The sequence below is a fragment of the Amblyraja radiata genome, chromosome 34, assembly GCF_010909765.2.
Source record: "Amblyraja radiata isolate CabotCenter1 chromosome 34, sAmbRad1.1.pri, whole genome shotgun sequence".
Lineage (NCBI taxonomy): Eukaryota > Metazoa > Chordata > Chondrichthyes > Rajiformes > Rajidae > Amblyraja > Amblyraja radiata.
The window spans coordinates 26,645,780-26,659,735 of NC_045989.1; the positions used below are offsets into that span (position 1 = coordinate 26,645,780).

Sequence of the window (13,956 nt, forward strand, 5' to 3'; positions counted from 1 at the left end):
CCATCCCAGGCTCTGTACCTATCAAAAGCCTCTCATCTCAAATACTTTGAGAAGGTGACCTACTAGAATCAGCAACCATCTCGCTTGACCTGAATATTTACATCTTTGTGAAAGTAAAAACTGACAATTACCTCAAAAAATGTTTATTATCAAAATCCTGACAAGCAAAACATATACAGCCTGAACATGATAATTGAAGTGAATGATACTTGGTTAGAGTGAAAACACAAACCAATATTTTCTGCAGTGAGGTCTGACTTGGACAATAAGTTGTTCCTGAGCAGTATTCCATTGGGTGATAACAGGACATTGCAGTTTCCAGGTGATCAGAGCCTGCCCATAGACAAAACCACACACAAGCACAATGCTCATCACTTCACTAAATTCAAGGTTCATCTCCAAAGCGGAGACCATCCAACAAAGAACTTTAACATAAACACATTAGGGAAGCATTAGTTGCCGTTGGTTACAGAATCCGCCTCCATATCTTCTTCCTCAACTTCATCTGTAGCGCCTGTAAAAACATAAATGTCTGACATCTTAAACTTGCTACTCTTTTTATTAAAAGATTAAAAGATTGGCAATTGTTAATAAAATAGTTTCACAAGGATGTTGAGGGTTGCTTTAACCAGTACTGTAACGGAGCTCAGTATTACATTATCAATTAGTAACAGTACCTGGGCTGCACAGTTCACTCAGATAGTGTTTACTACCAGTCAGCGTGTACTGACAGCATTCAAGGAGTGGAGAGATAATAATGTTTGTTGACATAATGGAAAAAGTCTGGCCTTGCTTTATAGAAAGGGGAGATCGACAGAGATCTGGGCAAATAAAAAAGGGACTAAACCAAACAAGTGTAGAATTGCAAAAAAATTATAACAGAGCCATTCAGCCATTATATTCATGCCAAATGAAAAAGAACTGCCAAACATAATCTCACTATCCTTGAAGAAGGGTTTCGGCCCGAAACGTTGCCTATTTCCTTCGCTCCATAGATTCTGCTGCACCCGCTGAGTTTCTCCAGCATTTTTGTGTACCATCTCACTATCCATCACTAGTTAGGCCTTTTCATGTACAATTCCAAGTTTTATTTAAAATGTGGGGTTTTGTCTCTATTCACCTTCCAGGCTCACACCCAGCTAAAAAGCTTTCACTTTTCAACAGATTCTAAATTGTCTGATTTTTTAGCCTTCTGCAAAAAGGTGTTCTCTAATTACAGTATCTAGATCCTTCATAATATTTTACACCCCAATTAAATCTTCCTGTCTCTTATGTTCTGATAGAAACAGCCTCTCCACTCAATAAAATGGGGGCTCAATCCATGTGAGCTCAGAAATGAACACACTGGACAAATTTTAATCTGATCAAAGATTGACACAAAATGCTGGAATAATTCAGCAGGTCAGGCAGCATTTCTGGAGAAAAGGAATAGATTATTTTTCGGGACAAGACCCTTCATCAGACAGAGTCAGGGAGGGGGACTCTGTAGGTTTGGTTTAATCTGATCAGTCTAGAAAAGGGAAAGCAGAGTTTTCTCTGATCTTACATACTCTGCTTGTTCCTTTTTGAATCTCGAGGGGGATAGGAAATATAGTAGCTCTGAAGAAGGGTCTCGATTCAAAAACGTCACCCATTCCTTCTCTCCAGAGTTGCCGCCTGTCCCGCCGAGTTACTCCAGTATTTTGTGTCTACCACAAGGAATATAGTTTTGTGAAGCAGAAGGACACGAAGTCTGCAACAAAACTGCTAAACGGATTATTGGCAGATTGGGCTTTGTGGAGAACAGGACTTTCCTTGCTTTGGACCATTTGATTTTATGTTCATGCTCTCAACTCACCAGTCTTCCTGTCTCTGCCTGGGATTTGCCCAGCCTGCAACATTCCTTTCAACTTCTCCACCTCAGCCAGGGTTGATGCATTGGCAATCGCATTCTGCAAATCAAACAGCAGCATAGCTTCAGAGATTGACACGTTCAAAAGTGCCCTTTTAACCAAGTGACCCTTCAGCCTTTCCACAGATCTGCTGTCTCTCCAGGTACTAAAGTACTCAGTTGGCCCAAAGTCTAGGAGATAATACACTAGCCATTCATGAGCAAAAAAGAATACACCTGCAGGCTTGCTCCATGTTCAATGCCAACCCACAATCTCTATCAACGCATCTGTTTGCTTTCCATGACCTGCCAGATATATTAGAAAATCAAGAGTCGAGATTTCCCAATGAACTGGAATTTACTAATAGTCAAAAAATGCAGTGTGAAAGCTGATAAACCCCAAGATTAAAGTGAATTATGTGCAGCATTTTGAAAGAGATGACTTCAGAGATGGTGGGTGTTATTCCATAGTTTTAAATATCCTGGAATTTTTCCGATGGATTGCAAGGTAGCCCAGTTTAATGAAGGCAGGAGAGAAAAAGGGGAATAATCAATCCATCAGGTTAATGTCAATGGAGTGGAAAATGTGAAATCTATAATCAATGATGCAATACTAGGATTGAGCAGAGTCAATATGGACTTACAAATGAATTATCCTAGAATGAAGATGCAACTTGTGAATAGACATGGTGCACCCAGTAATATGGTTTAATTGGAACTTCAGCGGGAACATAATGGTCAAAGCACTTGGAAGTGGAAGCAAGGGAGTGGCTTGGTTAGAGAACCTGTCATTGGATAGAAAGCAAAGAGTGGCAACAAAGAGGTCCTTCCTTCCGTCAGCAGGGGTGACTATTGGGGAACTTCTCGGATCAGTGGTTGGGCCAAAGCTGTTCACCATCTATCAACTAAGGGGACCGACCATACATCAGACTTGCAAGTCTGCGCAATCCGATTATTGCATCTGTGATTATAGACTAAAGTGGGTGAAGCAGAGTATTTGTTCAATATCAGACATTGGGTGGTGCTTCTACACGTCACCAAAGTCAAACACGCAGGAAGAGTGCAAACTTAAACGGGCTCCATTTATAAACAGAAGTGCTTGATTACAGGGTAAAGAACACCTAGATAATTGTGCAAGGCCTCAGTCAGACTGCACCGGGAGTATTGTGCACAGATCTAATCTTTTTACTTGAGAAATGATGGAAGTGCAACAATGCTTTGCTGGATTTGTTCAGGGGACGGTGAGTTTCCTGTACAGAGATTGAGTAGAGCAGAGCGCAGAGTGTGGGGGACTGAAGAATGAGGGGAGACCTCATGGAAACCTGCCAAACTAGGAAAGGCCTTGACAGGTCAGATGTTGTAAAGATGTTTTCTCTGACTGAGAAGTCTAGGAATGCAGAACATGTTGGAAATAAGGGGTAAGCAAATTAGGACCAAGATGAGAAAATAATTATTTACTCAGAAGATAAACCGTTGGAATCGTCTGCCCTGCCGCTCAACAATGAGCTCAATCATATCAGAAAGAGAAGTAGATTGGTCTTGAATCTCATGAATAGTGGAGCTGACTCAAAGGCCAGCCGACATCCTGCTGCTCCTTATTAAGTTCCTAAAACATTTGGCACAGAAACATACCGGCTCCATTGCCGCTTGTTTACCCCCCCCCACCCCCCCAACAATGTGTGAGAGGGAATTGAAATAAGAGAGGAGGGCGAATTGGACCCATCTGATATCATTCATCCTTCATCTGTTAAATCCCACTGCTCTGTATAATTGGGTGAAGTTATTCTGGGATATGGTGCAAATATAATCAACCAATGGAATTAAATGGCCCAAGTGAACAGATCACTCCTCCTGCCCTGAGACTTCACCTCCTCACAGAACAGTTCAACAGGACTACCTGCAATTAGCTTGATTCAGGTTGTGCATCTATGTCACCTCTGCTTTAGTTCTGTTTTTATTTCATTTCTGAAATCTTGCTCATGCATTGGCTTCAGCATTGTCAAACAAGCAATTCTCCAGATGCCAACCTAGCCCCTAAGATTCCTTTTGTTTCTTTGTCTGATTCCAGCATTTGCTCTTGCAGGGCCCAGTTAAACCTGTAGCGAGCGGGGTGTATCTGCTTACCTTAATAGCTTCAACTTCAGGTCCTGTAGGACCTGCTTTCTTCTTCTCCCCTGACAATCCTGCACCTGGTGTGAAACTTAAGGACACAGAGAATTTAGTCAATTAAGCTGCCACACAAGATCTTCTCTGGACCTTTAAAGCCACAATGTTTAAAAACCAGTGCAGTATCTGATCTTTTCATCAACTGATACATATTACAACTCTGCCCTGAACAGATCATTACTTGAAATAACTTCCCTCAGAAACACAAATGTGCTGGGAAGGCAGCACTTGCTGAAAAGATCAGCAATTTGGAAGCACTGTTGGTCTTGAATAAAGACATCTCTCTGGTTGATTCTTGCCCAATTGCAGTGTTTCTGAGGCAAGGCATCAAGCCAAGTGTAGTGTCTGTATCTTACGTCTTGGTTTTCTTGGTTATATCCTTGGCAAGCTGCGCCCCACGTTTGCCTTTAAACATCCGATCCGCTTCCTGACGTTCCTGTGACGATACATCACATTCAGTTACAAACAAACTGAACGACTCATCCCAGCCAGTCACATTCTGCCTACCCACATGTGTTATATGCTATAATAAATTAAAAAAATTGAGAGAACAAAAATAGCAGTAAAATAAAGATTTGATAGTAAAAATCCTGAAATGATCACTTCAGAAAACTATCGTACCGTAAGAGTGAAATGTATCCTATATCAGGTCCAAGGTAAAGAATCATCAGGCAATTTAAAAACAAAACATCCTGCATGGAAAATAGATGACAGTGGGTACTTTTGGAAGAAGCAGCTATTCAGTCACCCAAACAAAAGCAGCTTCACATTTCCACTTGTCAAAAGGTTTGACTCTGCGGCAGTTGGAGTTGGTTCCAATTGTGGGAGCGCTGTTGATGAGCTCGGTGAACAGAACAGTACGTACCTTGGAACTTCAATATCAGGTGTGGACTGCTAATGTTATCTGGACTCTCAACATGAACTGAACTGGTGGCAAGGGCTGATCATAGTTTAACACTGGCCTCTCACCCATAAACAATGGAGCAACACTAACGACAGTGACGCACTGAAGTTGAATAGAAATACAAGCAGAGCAAGATAGAAATCCTCCTGTGCATCTATACCATGTTAACAATGGTTATGTCACCATGCATATAATTCAGAGGGCTATGTAACTATTCAGAGGCATATCCAAGTCCTGACACATCAGCAGAGAAAGACAGACTTGGATTGTTTTCTCTGAAATGCCATTGGTGAGGTTCGTACAGTTTCAAGGTCCAAAAATCCCATTTAAGGACCAAAATCCAGCAAACATTGATGGTTTATCGGACACTCCTCGACCGCCCGCCCGCAGGCCCGGAGCTCCACCACTGGATTGGGCGCCACCTGCCCGACCACCACGATGCCGAGATGGCCACCACAACATCCAGTGCTTCTCCGCCTTCCCGGCTAAAGCCAGGCCCGGACCACCTCCTCTGATGATTTTGTGCACCTCTATAAGATCACCCTTTATCTTCCTGCGCTCCAAGCAATAGAATCCCAGCCTACGCAACCTCTCCCCATAGCTCAGACCCTCGAATCCTGGCAACATCCTCGTAAATCTCTGTACCTTTTCCAGCTTGATCTGAAACCAGGTGACCTAACATCCCTCAACACGTAGGAACAAGCATAAATCTGATTCAATAAGTGAGGAGAGCTTGCTGGAAGCAGCCCTAAACATACCACACAAAAGTTCAGGAACTACAAAATAAAAACTTCATTTCATTTAAAGGGATACCATATCATATTTCAGGATACAAAGCGAGACAGTACTAAAACTGGTACCTAGAGCGGCAGGTCCAAACCATACCTTCAGCTTGACCTTCTGGAAATCCAGAACTCTGATCTGTGGAGCTTTGTGGATCACATAGAGGCGGTAATGCTTCTTACTTGTGACAGGATTTCTCAGGAGGCTGCAAAATCAACGTTCATAATTCAAATGCATTTGACCAAACTGAAAATCTCGGTAAGAGTCTGAATGTCAGTGAATGGAAGAAAATGAGAAGATAAAGGGCAGGATGGAATAGAACAAGTTAATGGCTTGGCTCAGACAAGGTACACCATAGGATGGCTGGCAGGCTGCAGAAATAAAACTAGGAAGATGCACAAGGCAGGGTGCAGTAGGAAGTTTACATAACTTAATACTCATTATGCAAGTCACTACTGATGCCTGTGTTAAAACTGGTTGCTAACAGGTCATCAGAATTCTGCAGGTCTTGGTGATCCAAGCAGAATGTTGGCCAGACAAGTGCGAATGTAAGTGGTGTAACACTGCCACCTGCTGGCAGCAATCACAAGGCCACAAGAAAATGGAACAACCCATGTCCTCTTCCTCTTACAAAAGGCCATATCATTTATTAATTTCCAAAGCCAGCAATTTGTATATTACACTCAAGGTTTATCAGCATCTGACTGAAACTAAGTGGGGTTTAAAACAGCTGGAAACATATTCATACTTATGGGTGATCTTCTCCAGTCATATCAAGGATGAATTGAACACCCAACTCCAATTAAATACAAATAAACAAGCCACTACATTAAAGATGATTGTACCTTGGACAGAGAAGGCACAAGCAGTACTTACAAGTACTGCAACATATTCATGAACAGCAAATCAGAAACAGCTTCAAGATGCTCCCTTAAACATTTCAAAAATATTAGCAGCCAGTAAGACCTCATAAAGAGAAAACATGCAATCAGAAAATGGCCGTTATAGCTATAGTAAAACACACTGTCCCTCCAGAAGCAGAGTCTAGGGCCAGAGGGCACAGCCTCAGAATAAGAGGTTATACCTTTAGAAAGAAGAGGAGGAATTTCTTTAGCCTGAGGGTGAAACTGTGGCATTAGTTGGTAGAGACAGCTGTGGAAGCCAAGTCATTGGAGATTGATGGGTTATTGATTAGGAAGAGTGTCCATTACAGATAGGAGGGGGGAGAAGGGTTGAGGTGGAAAAATAGATCAGCCATGATCGAATGGCAAGGCAGACTTGATGGGCTGAATGGCCTCATTCTGTCTTATGACCACAAAAATAATAAGCCAATATCTTAATATTAATGAAGAGTAGTGAACATACCTCAGAAACCCAAGCGACTTGATGGTTGAAAGTGTATCCAGATCGCCCTACGGAGGAAGATGGAAGGCTAGCATGAACTCGGCCGGCCAAAGGAACGGCTATAGTATTTTTATTACAGGCCAAGGGAAATTGACAGCACACACCCAACCAAAGTTAAGCCAACTGAATAATTACAGGAACAGGACAAGACAACCATAGAGGCCCTGCCCTCGAGGATGATCTGTGAACTAACTCCAGTACTTGTCTAGGTTCTCGAAACCCATCCAATAATCTGCCAATACCAAGGGGTCTTTGGGAAGAAGGTGTGAAGGCTAGGTGGTGTACATTGTCCATGACTGCACAATTCCCACTGTGGGCTCACCAATGGATTGGCTGGTTACAACACGACTTTCTAGCCCCCTCCAAAAAAAATTCCACTGATCAGTTACATTCTTGCATCTATCCTTACTTTAAACTTTGATAATTCAATCTTTGACAATGACCACAAACTATTCTGAATCCAAGTAGCCTGCAGGAGGATGACCAATTACTTTTCTCCACAGATGCTGCCTAACCCGCTGAGTTACTCCAGCACTGTGTGAAACATCACTTGTCCATGTTCTCCAGTGATGTTGCCTGACCCGCTGAGTTACTCCAGCACTCTGTGAAACGTCACCTATCCATGTTCTCCACAGATGCTGCCTGACCCGCTGAGTTACTCCAGCACTCTGTGAAACGTCACCTATCCATGTTCTCCACAGATGCTGCCTGACCCGCTGAGTTACTCCAGCACTCTGTGAAACGTCACCTATCCATGTTCTCCACAGATGCTGCCTGAGCCGCTGTGTTACTTGGCAGTAGCTCTCAGGCTGCTAACGCACCTTACTCTTGTGCACCATGGAACATTTGGGTCACCACACAGCTCTACACAACAGCATTGCTATTTGGGAATGGAAATGAGAGGCTGGTCTCAGCATTCTACACAGGCTGGAAGGATAATTTGAGTCTTCTCACAGGTGCTGATAAAATCTACTGAGTGCTTGCAGAATTGTGAATTATTTATTATTAATCGTTTGATATTTCAGCATCCATGATATAATCCTGTTGACCCACACTTATTCTGATATTTATCTTTCACTGGGACCTGTGTCATTTGCTTTACATTATATGATAACTTGCTCCATATTTCCTTTTTTGCTGCTCGCACTGGTATTTAATCCTTTCAAACTTGTGCTTTCCCACGTTCTGCTACCTGCTATCATGCACTCAGCTTGTTATGCTTTCTGTGTCTGCTTGGGGCTTACTAATATTCGAGCTGACAAGTGACAATGCCACAACTGAACCGAGTGCCATAACACACATTAATAACCACAATTTTCACCATCAAAACATTTCAAGGGAAGTTTGAAATCACTGAACTCAGGGTAGATTGAGACTGGCTGCCCACGGCTAAAAACAACATTATTTACAGGTTCAAAAGTTTCTTCAACTCACCAGTTCCTGCAGATTGTTGTTGGTGAGGACCAATTCCCGCAGGTTCGGCAGCGCCTGTTCAAGGCCTTCACCGATGCGACTGAAACAAAATCATTTCACAGATTATTGAATCCTGCATAGGGATACTTACTGGTCATGACTTATGAACCACAAACAAATCATTGAACCAGACACGATCGAGTACAGAAAACGACTTCACTGCAGACACTGTCCAGGGTGACAATGCAATACAATGGTGCGTTAGTCTGACAGTTAAATTCAGAGTTGCCAGATTTGGCACAATTTCCAAAGGCCCGTGCGCATGGTCTTACAGAGCGGTGCCCAATCTAGGCGAGTCCCAGGCTGCTGCTGGGCCTCTAGCTGTCACCTTTGTCTTGATTTTCCCTCTCCTTGCCCGGCCACCCGTCTGTTCTGGGAACACCTCCTGCAGCCAACCTCGAGGGCGCGCATGGTACAACCCCCGGTCCACCAGCCTTGCTCCTCATGGCCGCCGTTGCCAGATCCCTCCTCTCGCTCGGTTCCCTGAGCTTTGGAGGACGAGCAGGGTCGGGGCATGACGGCTTTCCCCCCTCCTCTAGGCCACGGCCCACCGCCATCCTTCTGTAAAGTGGAACGGCAGCCAACAACTGCACCAGCATCTCTACTTCCTCCAATGACCATGTCTGTATGGCTCCAACTTCTGCAGGCACACCGTAGAATGCATCCGATTGGGTTGGCTGGCAACTGCTCTGCCCCAGACTACATGAAATTGCAGTGGTGGATCTGTCCCAGGAATCAGCTTCCCCACCTCCATCCACATATACGGCATGCTGCCTCGGGAAAGCAGCCAACATAATCAAGGACCACTCACAACATACGTTTTTATTTCTTCTTTCTCCTAGGCATAGAGTGATACAGTGTGGAAACAGGCCCTTCGGCCCAAATGGCCCGCACCAGCCAACATGTCCCATCTACACCCGTCCCATCTGCCAGGGTTTGGTCCAAATCCCTCCAAACCTGTCCTATTCATGTACCTGTCTGTTTCTTAAACGTTGGGATAGTCCCAGCCTCAACTACCTCTTCTGGCAGCTTGTTCCATACACCCACTATCCTTTGTGTGAAAATGTTACCCCTATTAATTATTTTCCCCTTCACCTTAAACCTATGTCCCCTGGTCCGCGATTCACCTACTCTGGGCAAGAGACTCTCTGCATCTACCCGATCTATTCCTCATGATTTTATACACCTCAATAAGATCACCCCTCATCCTCCTGTGCTCCAAAGAATAGAGTCCCGACCTATTCAACCTCTCCCTATAGCTCAGACCCTCTAGCCCTGGCAACATCCTTGTAAATCCTCTCTGTACCCTTTCCAGCTTGGCATCTTTCCTTTAAATTGGTGCCCATAACTGAACATAATCTTATACAACTGCAACAAGACCTCCAAACTTGTGTATTCAATACTCTGACTGATAAAGGCCAATGTGCCAAACATCTTTTTGACCTCCCGATGTGCCTGCAACTTCACCGTCAAGGAACCATGCACCTGCACGCCTAGATCCCCCTGCTCTACAACACTCCCCAGAGCCCTACCATTCACTGTGTAGGTCTGGCTCATGTTACCAAAATGCAACGCCTTACATTTCTCTGTATTAAATTCCATTCTTCCGCCCGCCTGGCCAATCGATCAATATCCTGTTGCAATTTTTCACAACCACCTTCACTATCTGCAAAACCACTTTTGTGTTATTCGAACCCGGGTCTACAGCACTGCAAGGCAGCAACTCGACCACTGCATCACCGTGCCGCCACTTTGCTCCTTAGTTCAGGAAACTCCTCCAGGGATACAATTATTCCCAACTACCTATACCTGTCCCATGCATCCTTCTTATTCTTGACCAATGCCTCAATTTCTCTCGTGAGCCAATTTCCTTACGTTTGCCTGCCTTGCCCTTCACTCTAATAGGGACGTGCATATTGTGAGCTTTTGTCAGAATCATGAAACATCAAAAACAGCTTCTTCCCCACTCCTGAACACACATTTCATATGCTATGGATGTATGGGAGTGGGCAGAGGAGTGGCAGATGGAATATAGTGCAGCAAAGTGTGGAGTCATGCATTTTAGTAGTAGGGAATCGGACGCGCAAAGGGACTTGGGAGTGCTGGTGCAGGATTCCCCAAAATTTAATCTGCTAGCATTTATTTCAAGGGGGCAAGAATACAAAAACAGGGACGTAATGCTGAGGCTTTATAAGGCGCTGGTCAGGCCGCATTTAGATGTGTTGTGAGCAATTTTAGGCAGAGTAGACTTGATCGGCCTAATGGCCTAATTCCGCTATCAGTTCAGTTCAGTTTTATTTGTCATATGTACGTCAACGGTACAATTAAATGTGTTTGACAATACAAGGGGACACCTCAGCAATGATATTACAAGGATAAAAAATAAGATTAAAAAAAAGATAAAAGTGGCATTGGTAGGTAAAAGACAATAATAAATAAAAAATAAAATAATCAACATATATGATGTGTTTATGGTTTCAGAAGCCTGATGGCCTGATGATAAAAAACTGTTCTTAAGTCTGGTGGTGCGTGCAGCCATGCGGCTGTGGGCAGAACAGTTCCCGTACCACAGTGATGCAGCCCGACAGCAGACTCTCGATGGTGCATCTGTAGAAGTTTGTGAGGATGCTGGCGTTCATGCCAAACTTCCTCAGTCTTCTCAGGAAAAAGAGCCGCTGGCAGGCTTTCTAAGTTATTGTGTCCGTGTGCAGTGACCAAGAGAGGTCTTCAGTGATGTGCACACCGAGGAACTTGAAGCTGCTGACCCTTTCAACCTCAGCATCACCGATGTGGATGGGGAAGTGTCAACTCCCCTGCTGTCTCCTGTAGTCCACGATCATCTCTTTAGTTTTACTGACATTGAGAAAGAGGTTATTTTTCTGGCACCAGCTGTTTAGTGCCTTTACCTCCTCTCTATAGGCCGTCTCATTATTGTCTGTGATGAGGCCCAGGATGGTTGTGTCGTCAGCAAACTTTAGGATGATGTTAGAGCTGTGCTTAGCAGTACAGTCGTGTGTGAACAGGGAGTACAGGAGAGGACTGAGTACACAGCCCTGTGGTGCGCCTGTGTTGAGGATCAGTGAGGAAGAGGTGTGGCTGCCAATACTCACCACCTGGGGCCTGCCCATCAGTAAGTCGAATATCCAGCCGCAGATGGAGGTCTCCAGTCCAAGATCAAGGAGCTTGGGGAAGAGTTTTGAGGGACTGAAAGTGTTGAATGCCGAGCTGTAGTCAATGAAGAGCATTCTCACATATGTATTCCCTTTGTCCAGGTGGGTGAGCGCAGTGTGAGTTGCCATGGCCATGGCATCGTCCTTGGCCCTGTTTGGTCTATACGTAAACTGAAGAGGGTCCAAGGTGTCAAGGGGGAAGAGGAGCAGATGTGAGTTTTGACTAGTCGCTCAAAGCACTTCATGATGACTGATGTCGGTCCGATAGGAGATTAATGTTTTTTTTGGAACAGGAACAATGATGGATGCTTTGAAGGGAGTGGGAACCACAGACTGACTCAGGGAGAGGTTGAAGATGTTGATTAACACCTCTGGCCTTATTCCTAATCTACCTCTTGCAACCCTTGTACTTAATCACTTTTACTGCTTTCTGCAACTTCAACACTATATTCTGTCCATTTTCTCTTTGCACTACCTGATGGCATGACGTGGCCAGAGAATAGAAAAACAAAGTCTAGCACAGTATCTCAGTGCATGTGACCTTAATAAACCGACCTTTCACTAACGCATTGTATCAAATATCTTCTGTCAAATATGTACCAGCCTTCCAGCACGGAGGGGGGGAGAGACTCACCAGATCCGGTTATTGTTCAACAGCAGACTCTTCAGTCTCCGCAGCAATGGAAATCCATCCAATTTCCGTATTTCATTGTCCGAGAAGTCAATGGAGTCGAACTGATCAAGAGTCGCCCCCAAATTCTCCACAACCGGAATCTTATATCCTGCAACAATAAAAATATTTGTCCCATGACTCTGGCAGCGAAACAAAACAAATCCGCCGCCTCGCCTTCAGCTGGGAGCGGGAACTCGGCGGCTGAGGGACGTGAGGTCGGCGCCGGGGAAACGATCCTTGGCCCGAGGGGTGGAGGAGGAAGAAGGGGGGGGGGCCGGGTTAGGGGGGACGAGCACGGGCAGATACTCCGGGCCTCACCGCGAAGGTCGAGTTCCCGGTCCCGCACGGCGTTGGTGAACTGCGCCGCCAACTCGATCAGCTCCGCCGACAGCTTCACCATGCTGCCGCGATCCCACAATGCTCCGCACGCCAGCACTTCCGCGAGATCTCGGGGCCACCGACCTCACTCCCATGATTCCACGGGGGATACTTTCACTCCCATGATACCTCAGGGTCCGGACCTCACTCCCATGATACCTCAGGATCCGGATCTCATTCCCATGATACCTCAGGGTCCGGACCTCACTCCCATGATACCTCAGGGTCCTGACCTCACTCCCATGATACCTCAGGGTCCGGACCTCATTCCCATGATACCTCAGGGCCCGGACCTCACTCCCATGATACCTCAGGGTCCGGACCTCACTCCCATGATACCTCAGGGCCCAGACCTCACACCCAGGATGCATCGAGGGCCCAGCCTTCATTCCCATGATGCCTCAGGGGCCAGGACCTCACCCCCATAATGCCTCAGAGACCTGGAACTCACAGCCAAAGATCTAAGATCTTTGCTCACAGCCATGATTCCTCAGGGACTCAAAACTCATTCCCGGGATGTCCCAGTAGCCTGGACCTCACTCCCATGATGCGACCGGGCTCGGACCTCACTCCCATGATGCCTCGCTCCGATGATGCCTCAGGGAGTCAGACCTCATTCCCATGATGCATCGGAGGATCATACCTCACTCCCAGAATGCCGCAGGAGCCGGGCCGCAACCTCGGTCATCGGTTAGTTTGCCCTGAGATTAATCTGGGGAACAGTCACCGTGGTGCCCGAGGCGGGACTCGAGTGGATCATCGCTCTGAGTGAGTGAGTGAGGGAGGGAGGGAGCGGCCCTTGGGGACTGAGAGGCAGAGTTTGAGAACGGAGGTGAAGGCGGCTCTGAGAGAATTGTGATTATCGTGAATAAAGTAACAGCGGGTATCATTGAATCAGAAACTGCCCACTGCCCACCTCACACTAAATCTACACCAAACCCTCTTGTTTCTCTGCTTTCACTTAATTCCACACTTTCATTGTTCTTTACAATCTGTGTGTGCCCCAACCCCACCCAGACAAAAACAGGTTCCATGACTGCAGATGCCCCTGACTGTCGAATAGTGAAAGGCCGATTAAAAGGTACCTTTAGAAAGAAGATGAGGAGGAGTTTCTTTAGTCCGAGGGTGGTGAATC

The 13,956-nt window shown here is 45.5% G+C and overlaps 1 protein-coding gene across 1 annotated transcript; it reads right to left on the minus strand.

Annotated features, from left to right (window-relative positions):
* Positions 1-127: 127 nt before the first annotated feature.
* On the minus strand, positions 128-12,916 carry snrpa1 (small nuclear ribonucleoprotein polypeptide A'). Its single transcript, XM_033050050.1, has 9 exons — positions 12,762-12,916; positions 12,405-12,552; positions 8,562-8,640; positions 7,089-7,135; positions 5,826-5,928; positions 4,393-4,472; positions 3,995-4,070; positions 1,838-1,931; positions 128-514 (listed from the first exon to the last, which is right to left on the minus strand). Exons 1-9 carry the CDS (start codon positions 12,841-12,843, stop codon positions 453-455), a joined length of 771 nt encoding a protein of 256 aa, XP_032905941.1. The 5' UTR covers positions 12,844-12,916; the 3' UTR covers positions 128-452.
* Positions 12,917-13,956: the final 1,040 nt, after the last annotated feature.

What these genes read in the sequence shown, in the direction of transcription:
- snrpa1 (XM_033050050.1), bottom strand. Translation starts at nt 12,843, where the DNA reads ATGGTGAAGCTGTCGGCGGAGCTGATCGAGTTGGCGGCGCAGTTCACC. An exon ending in AAGTCGCTTGGGTTTCTGAG is followed by an intron (nt 5,929 to 7,088) that starts GTATGTTCACTA and finishes TTGATTTTGCAG; the next exon opens with CCTCCTGAGAAATCCTGTCA. An exon ending in ATAACCAAGAAAACCAAGAC is followed by an intron (nt 4,071 to 4,392) that starts GTAAGATACAGA and finishes TGTGTCCTTAAG; the next exon opens with TTTCACACCAGGTGCAGGAT.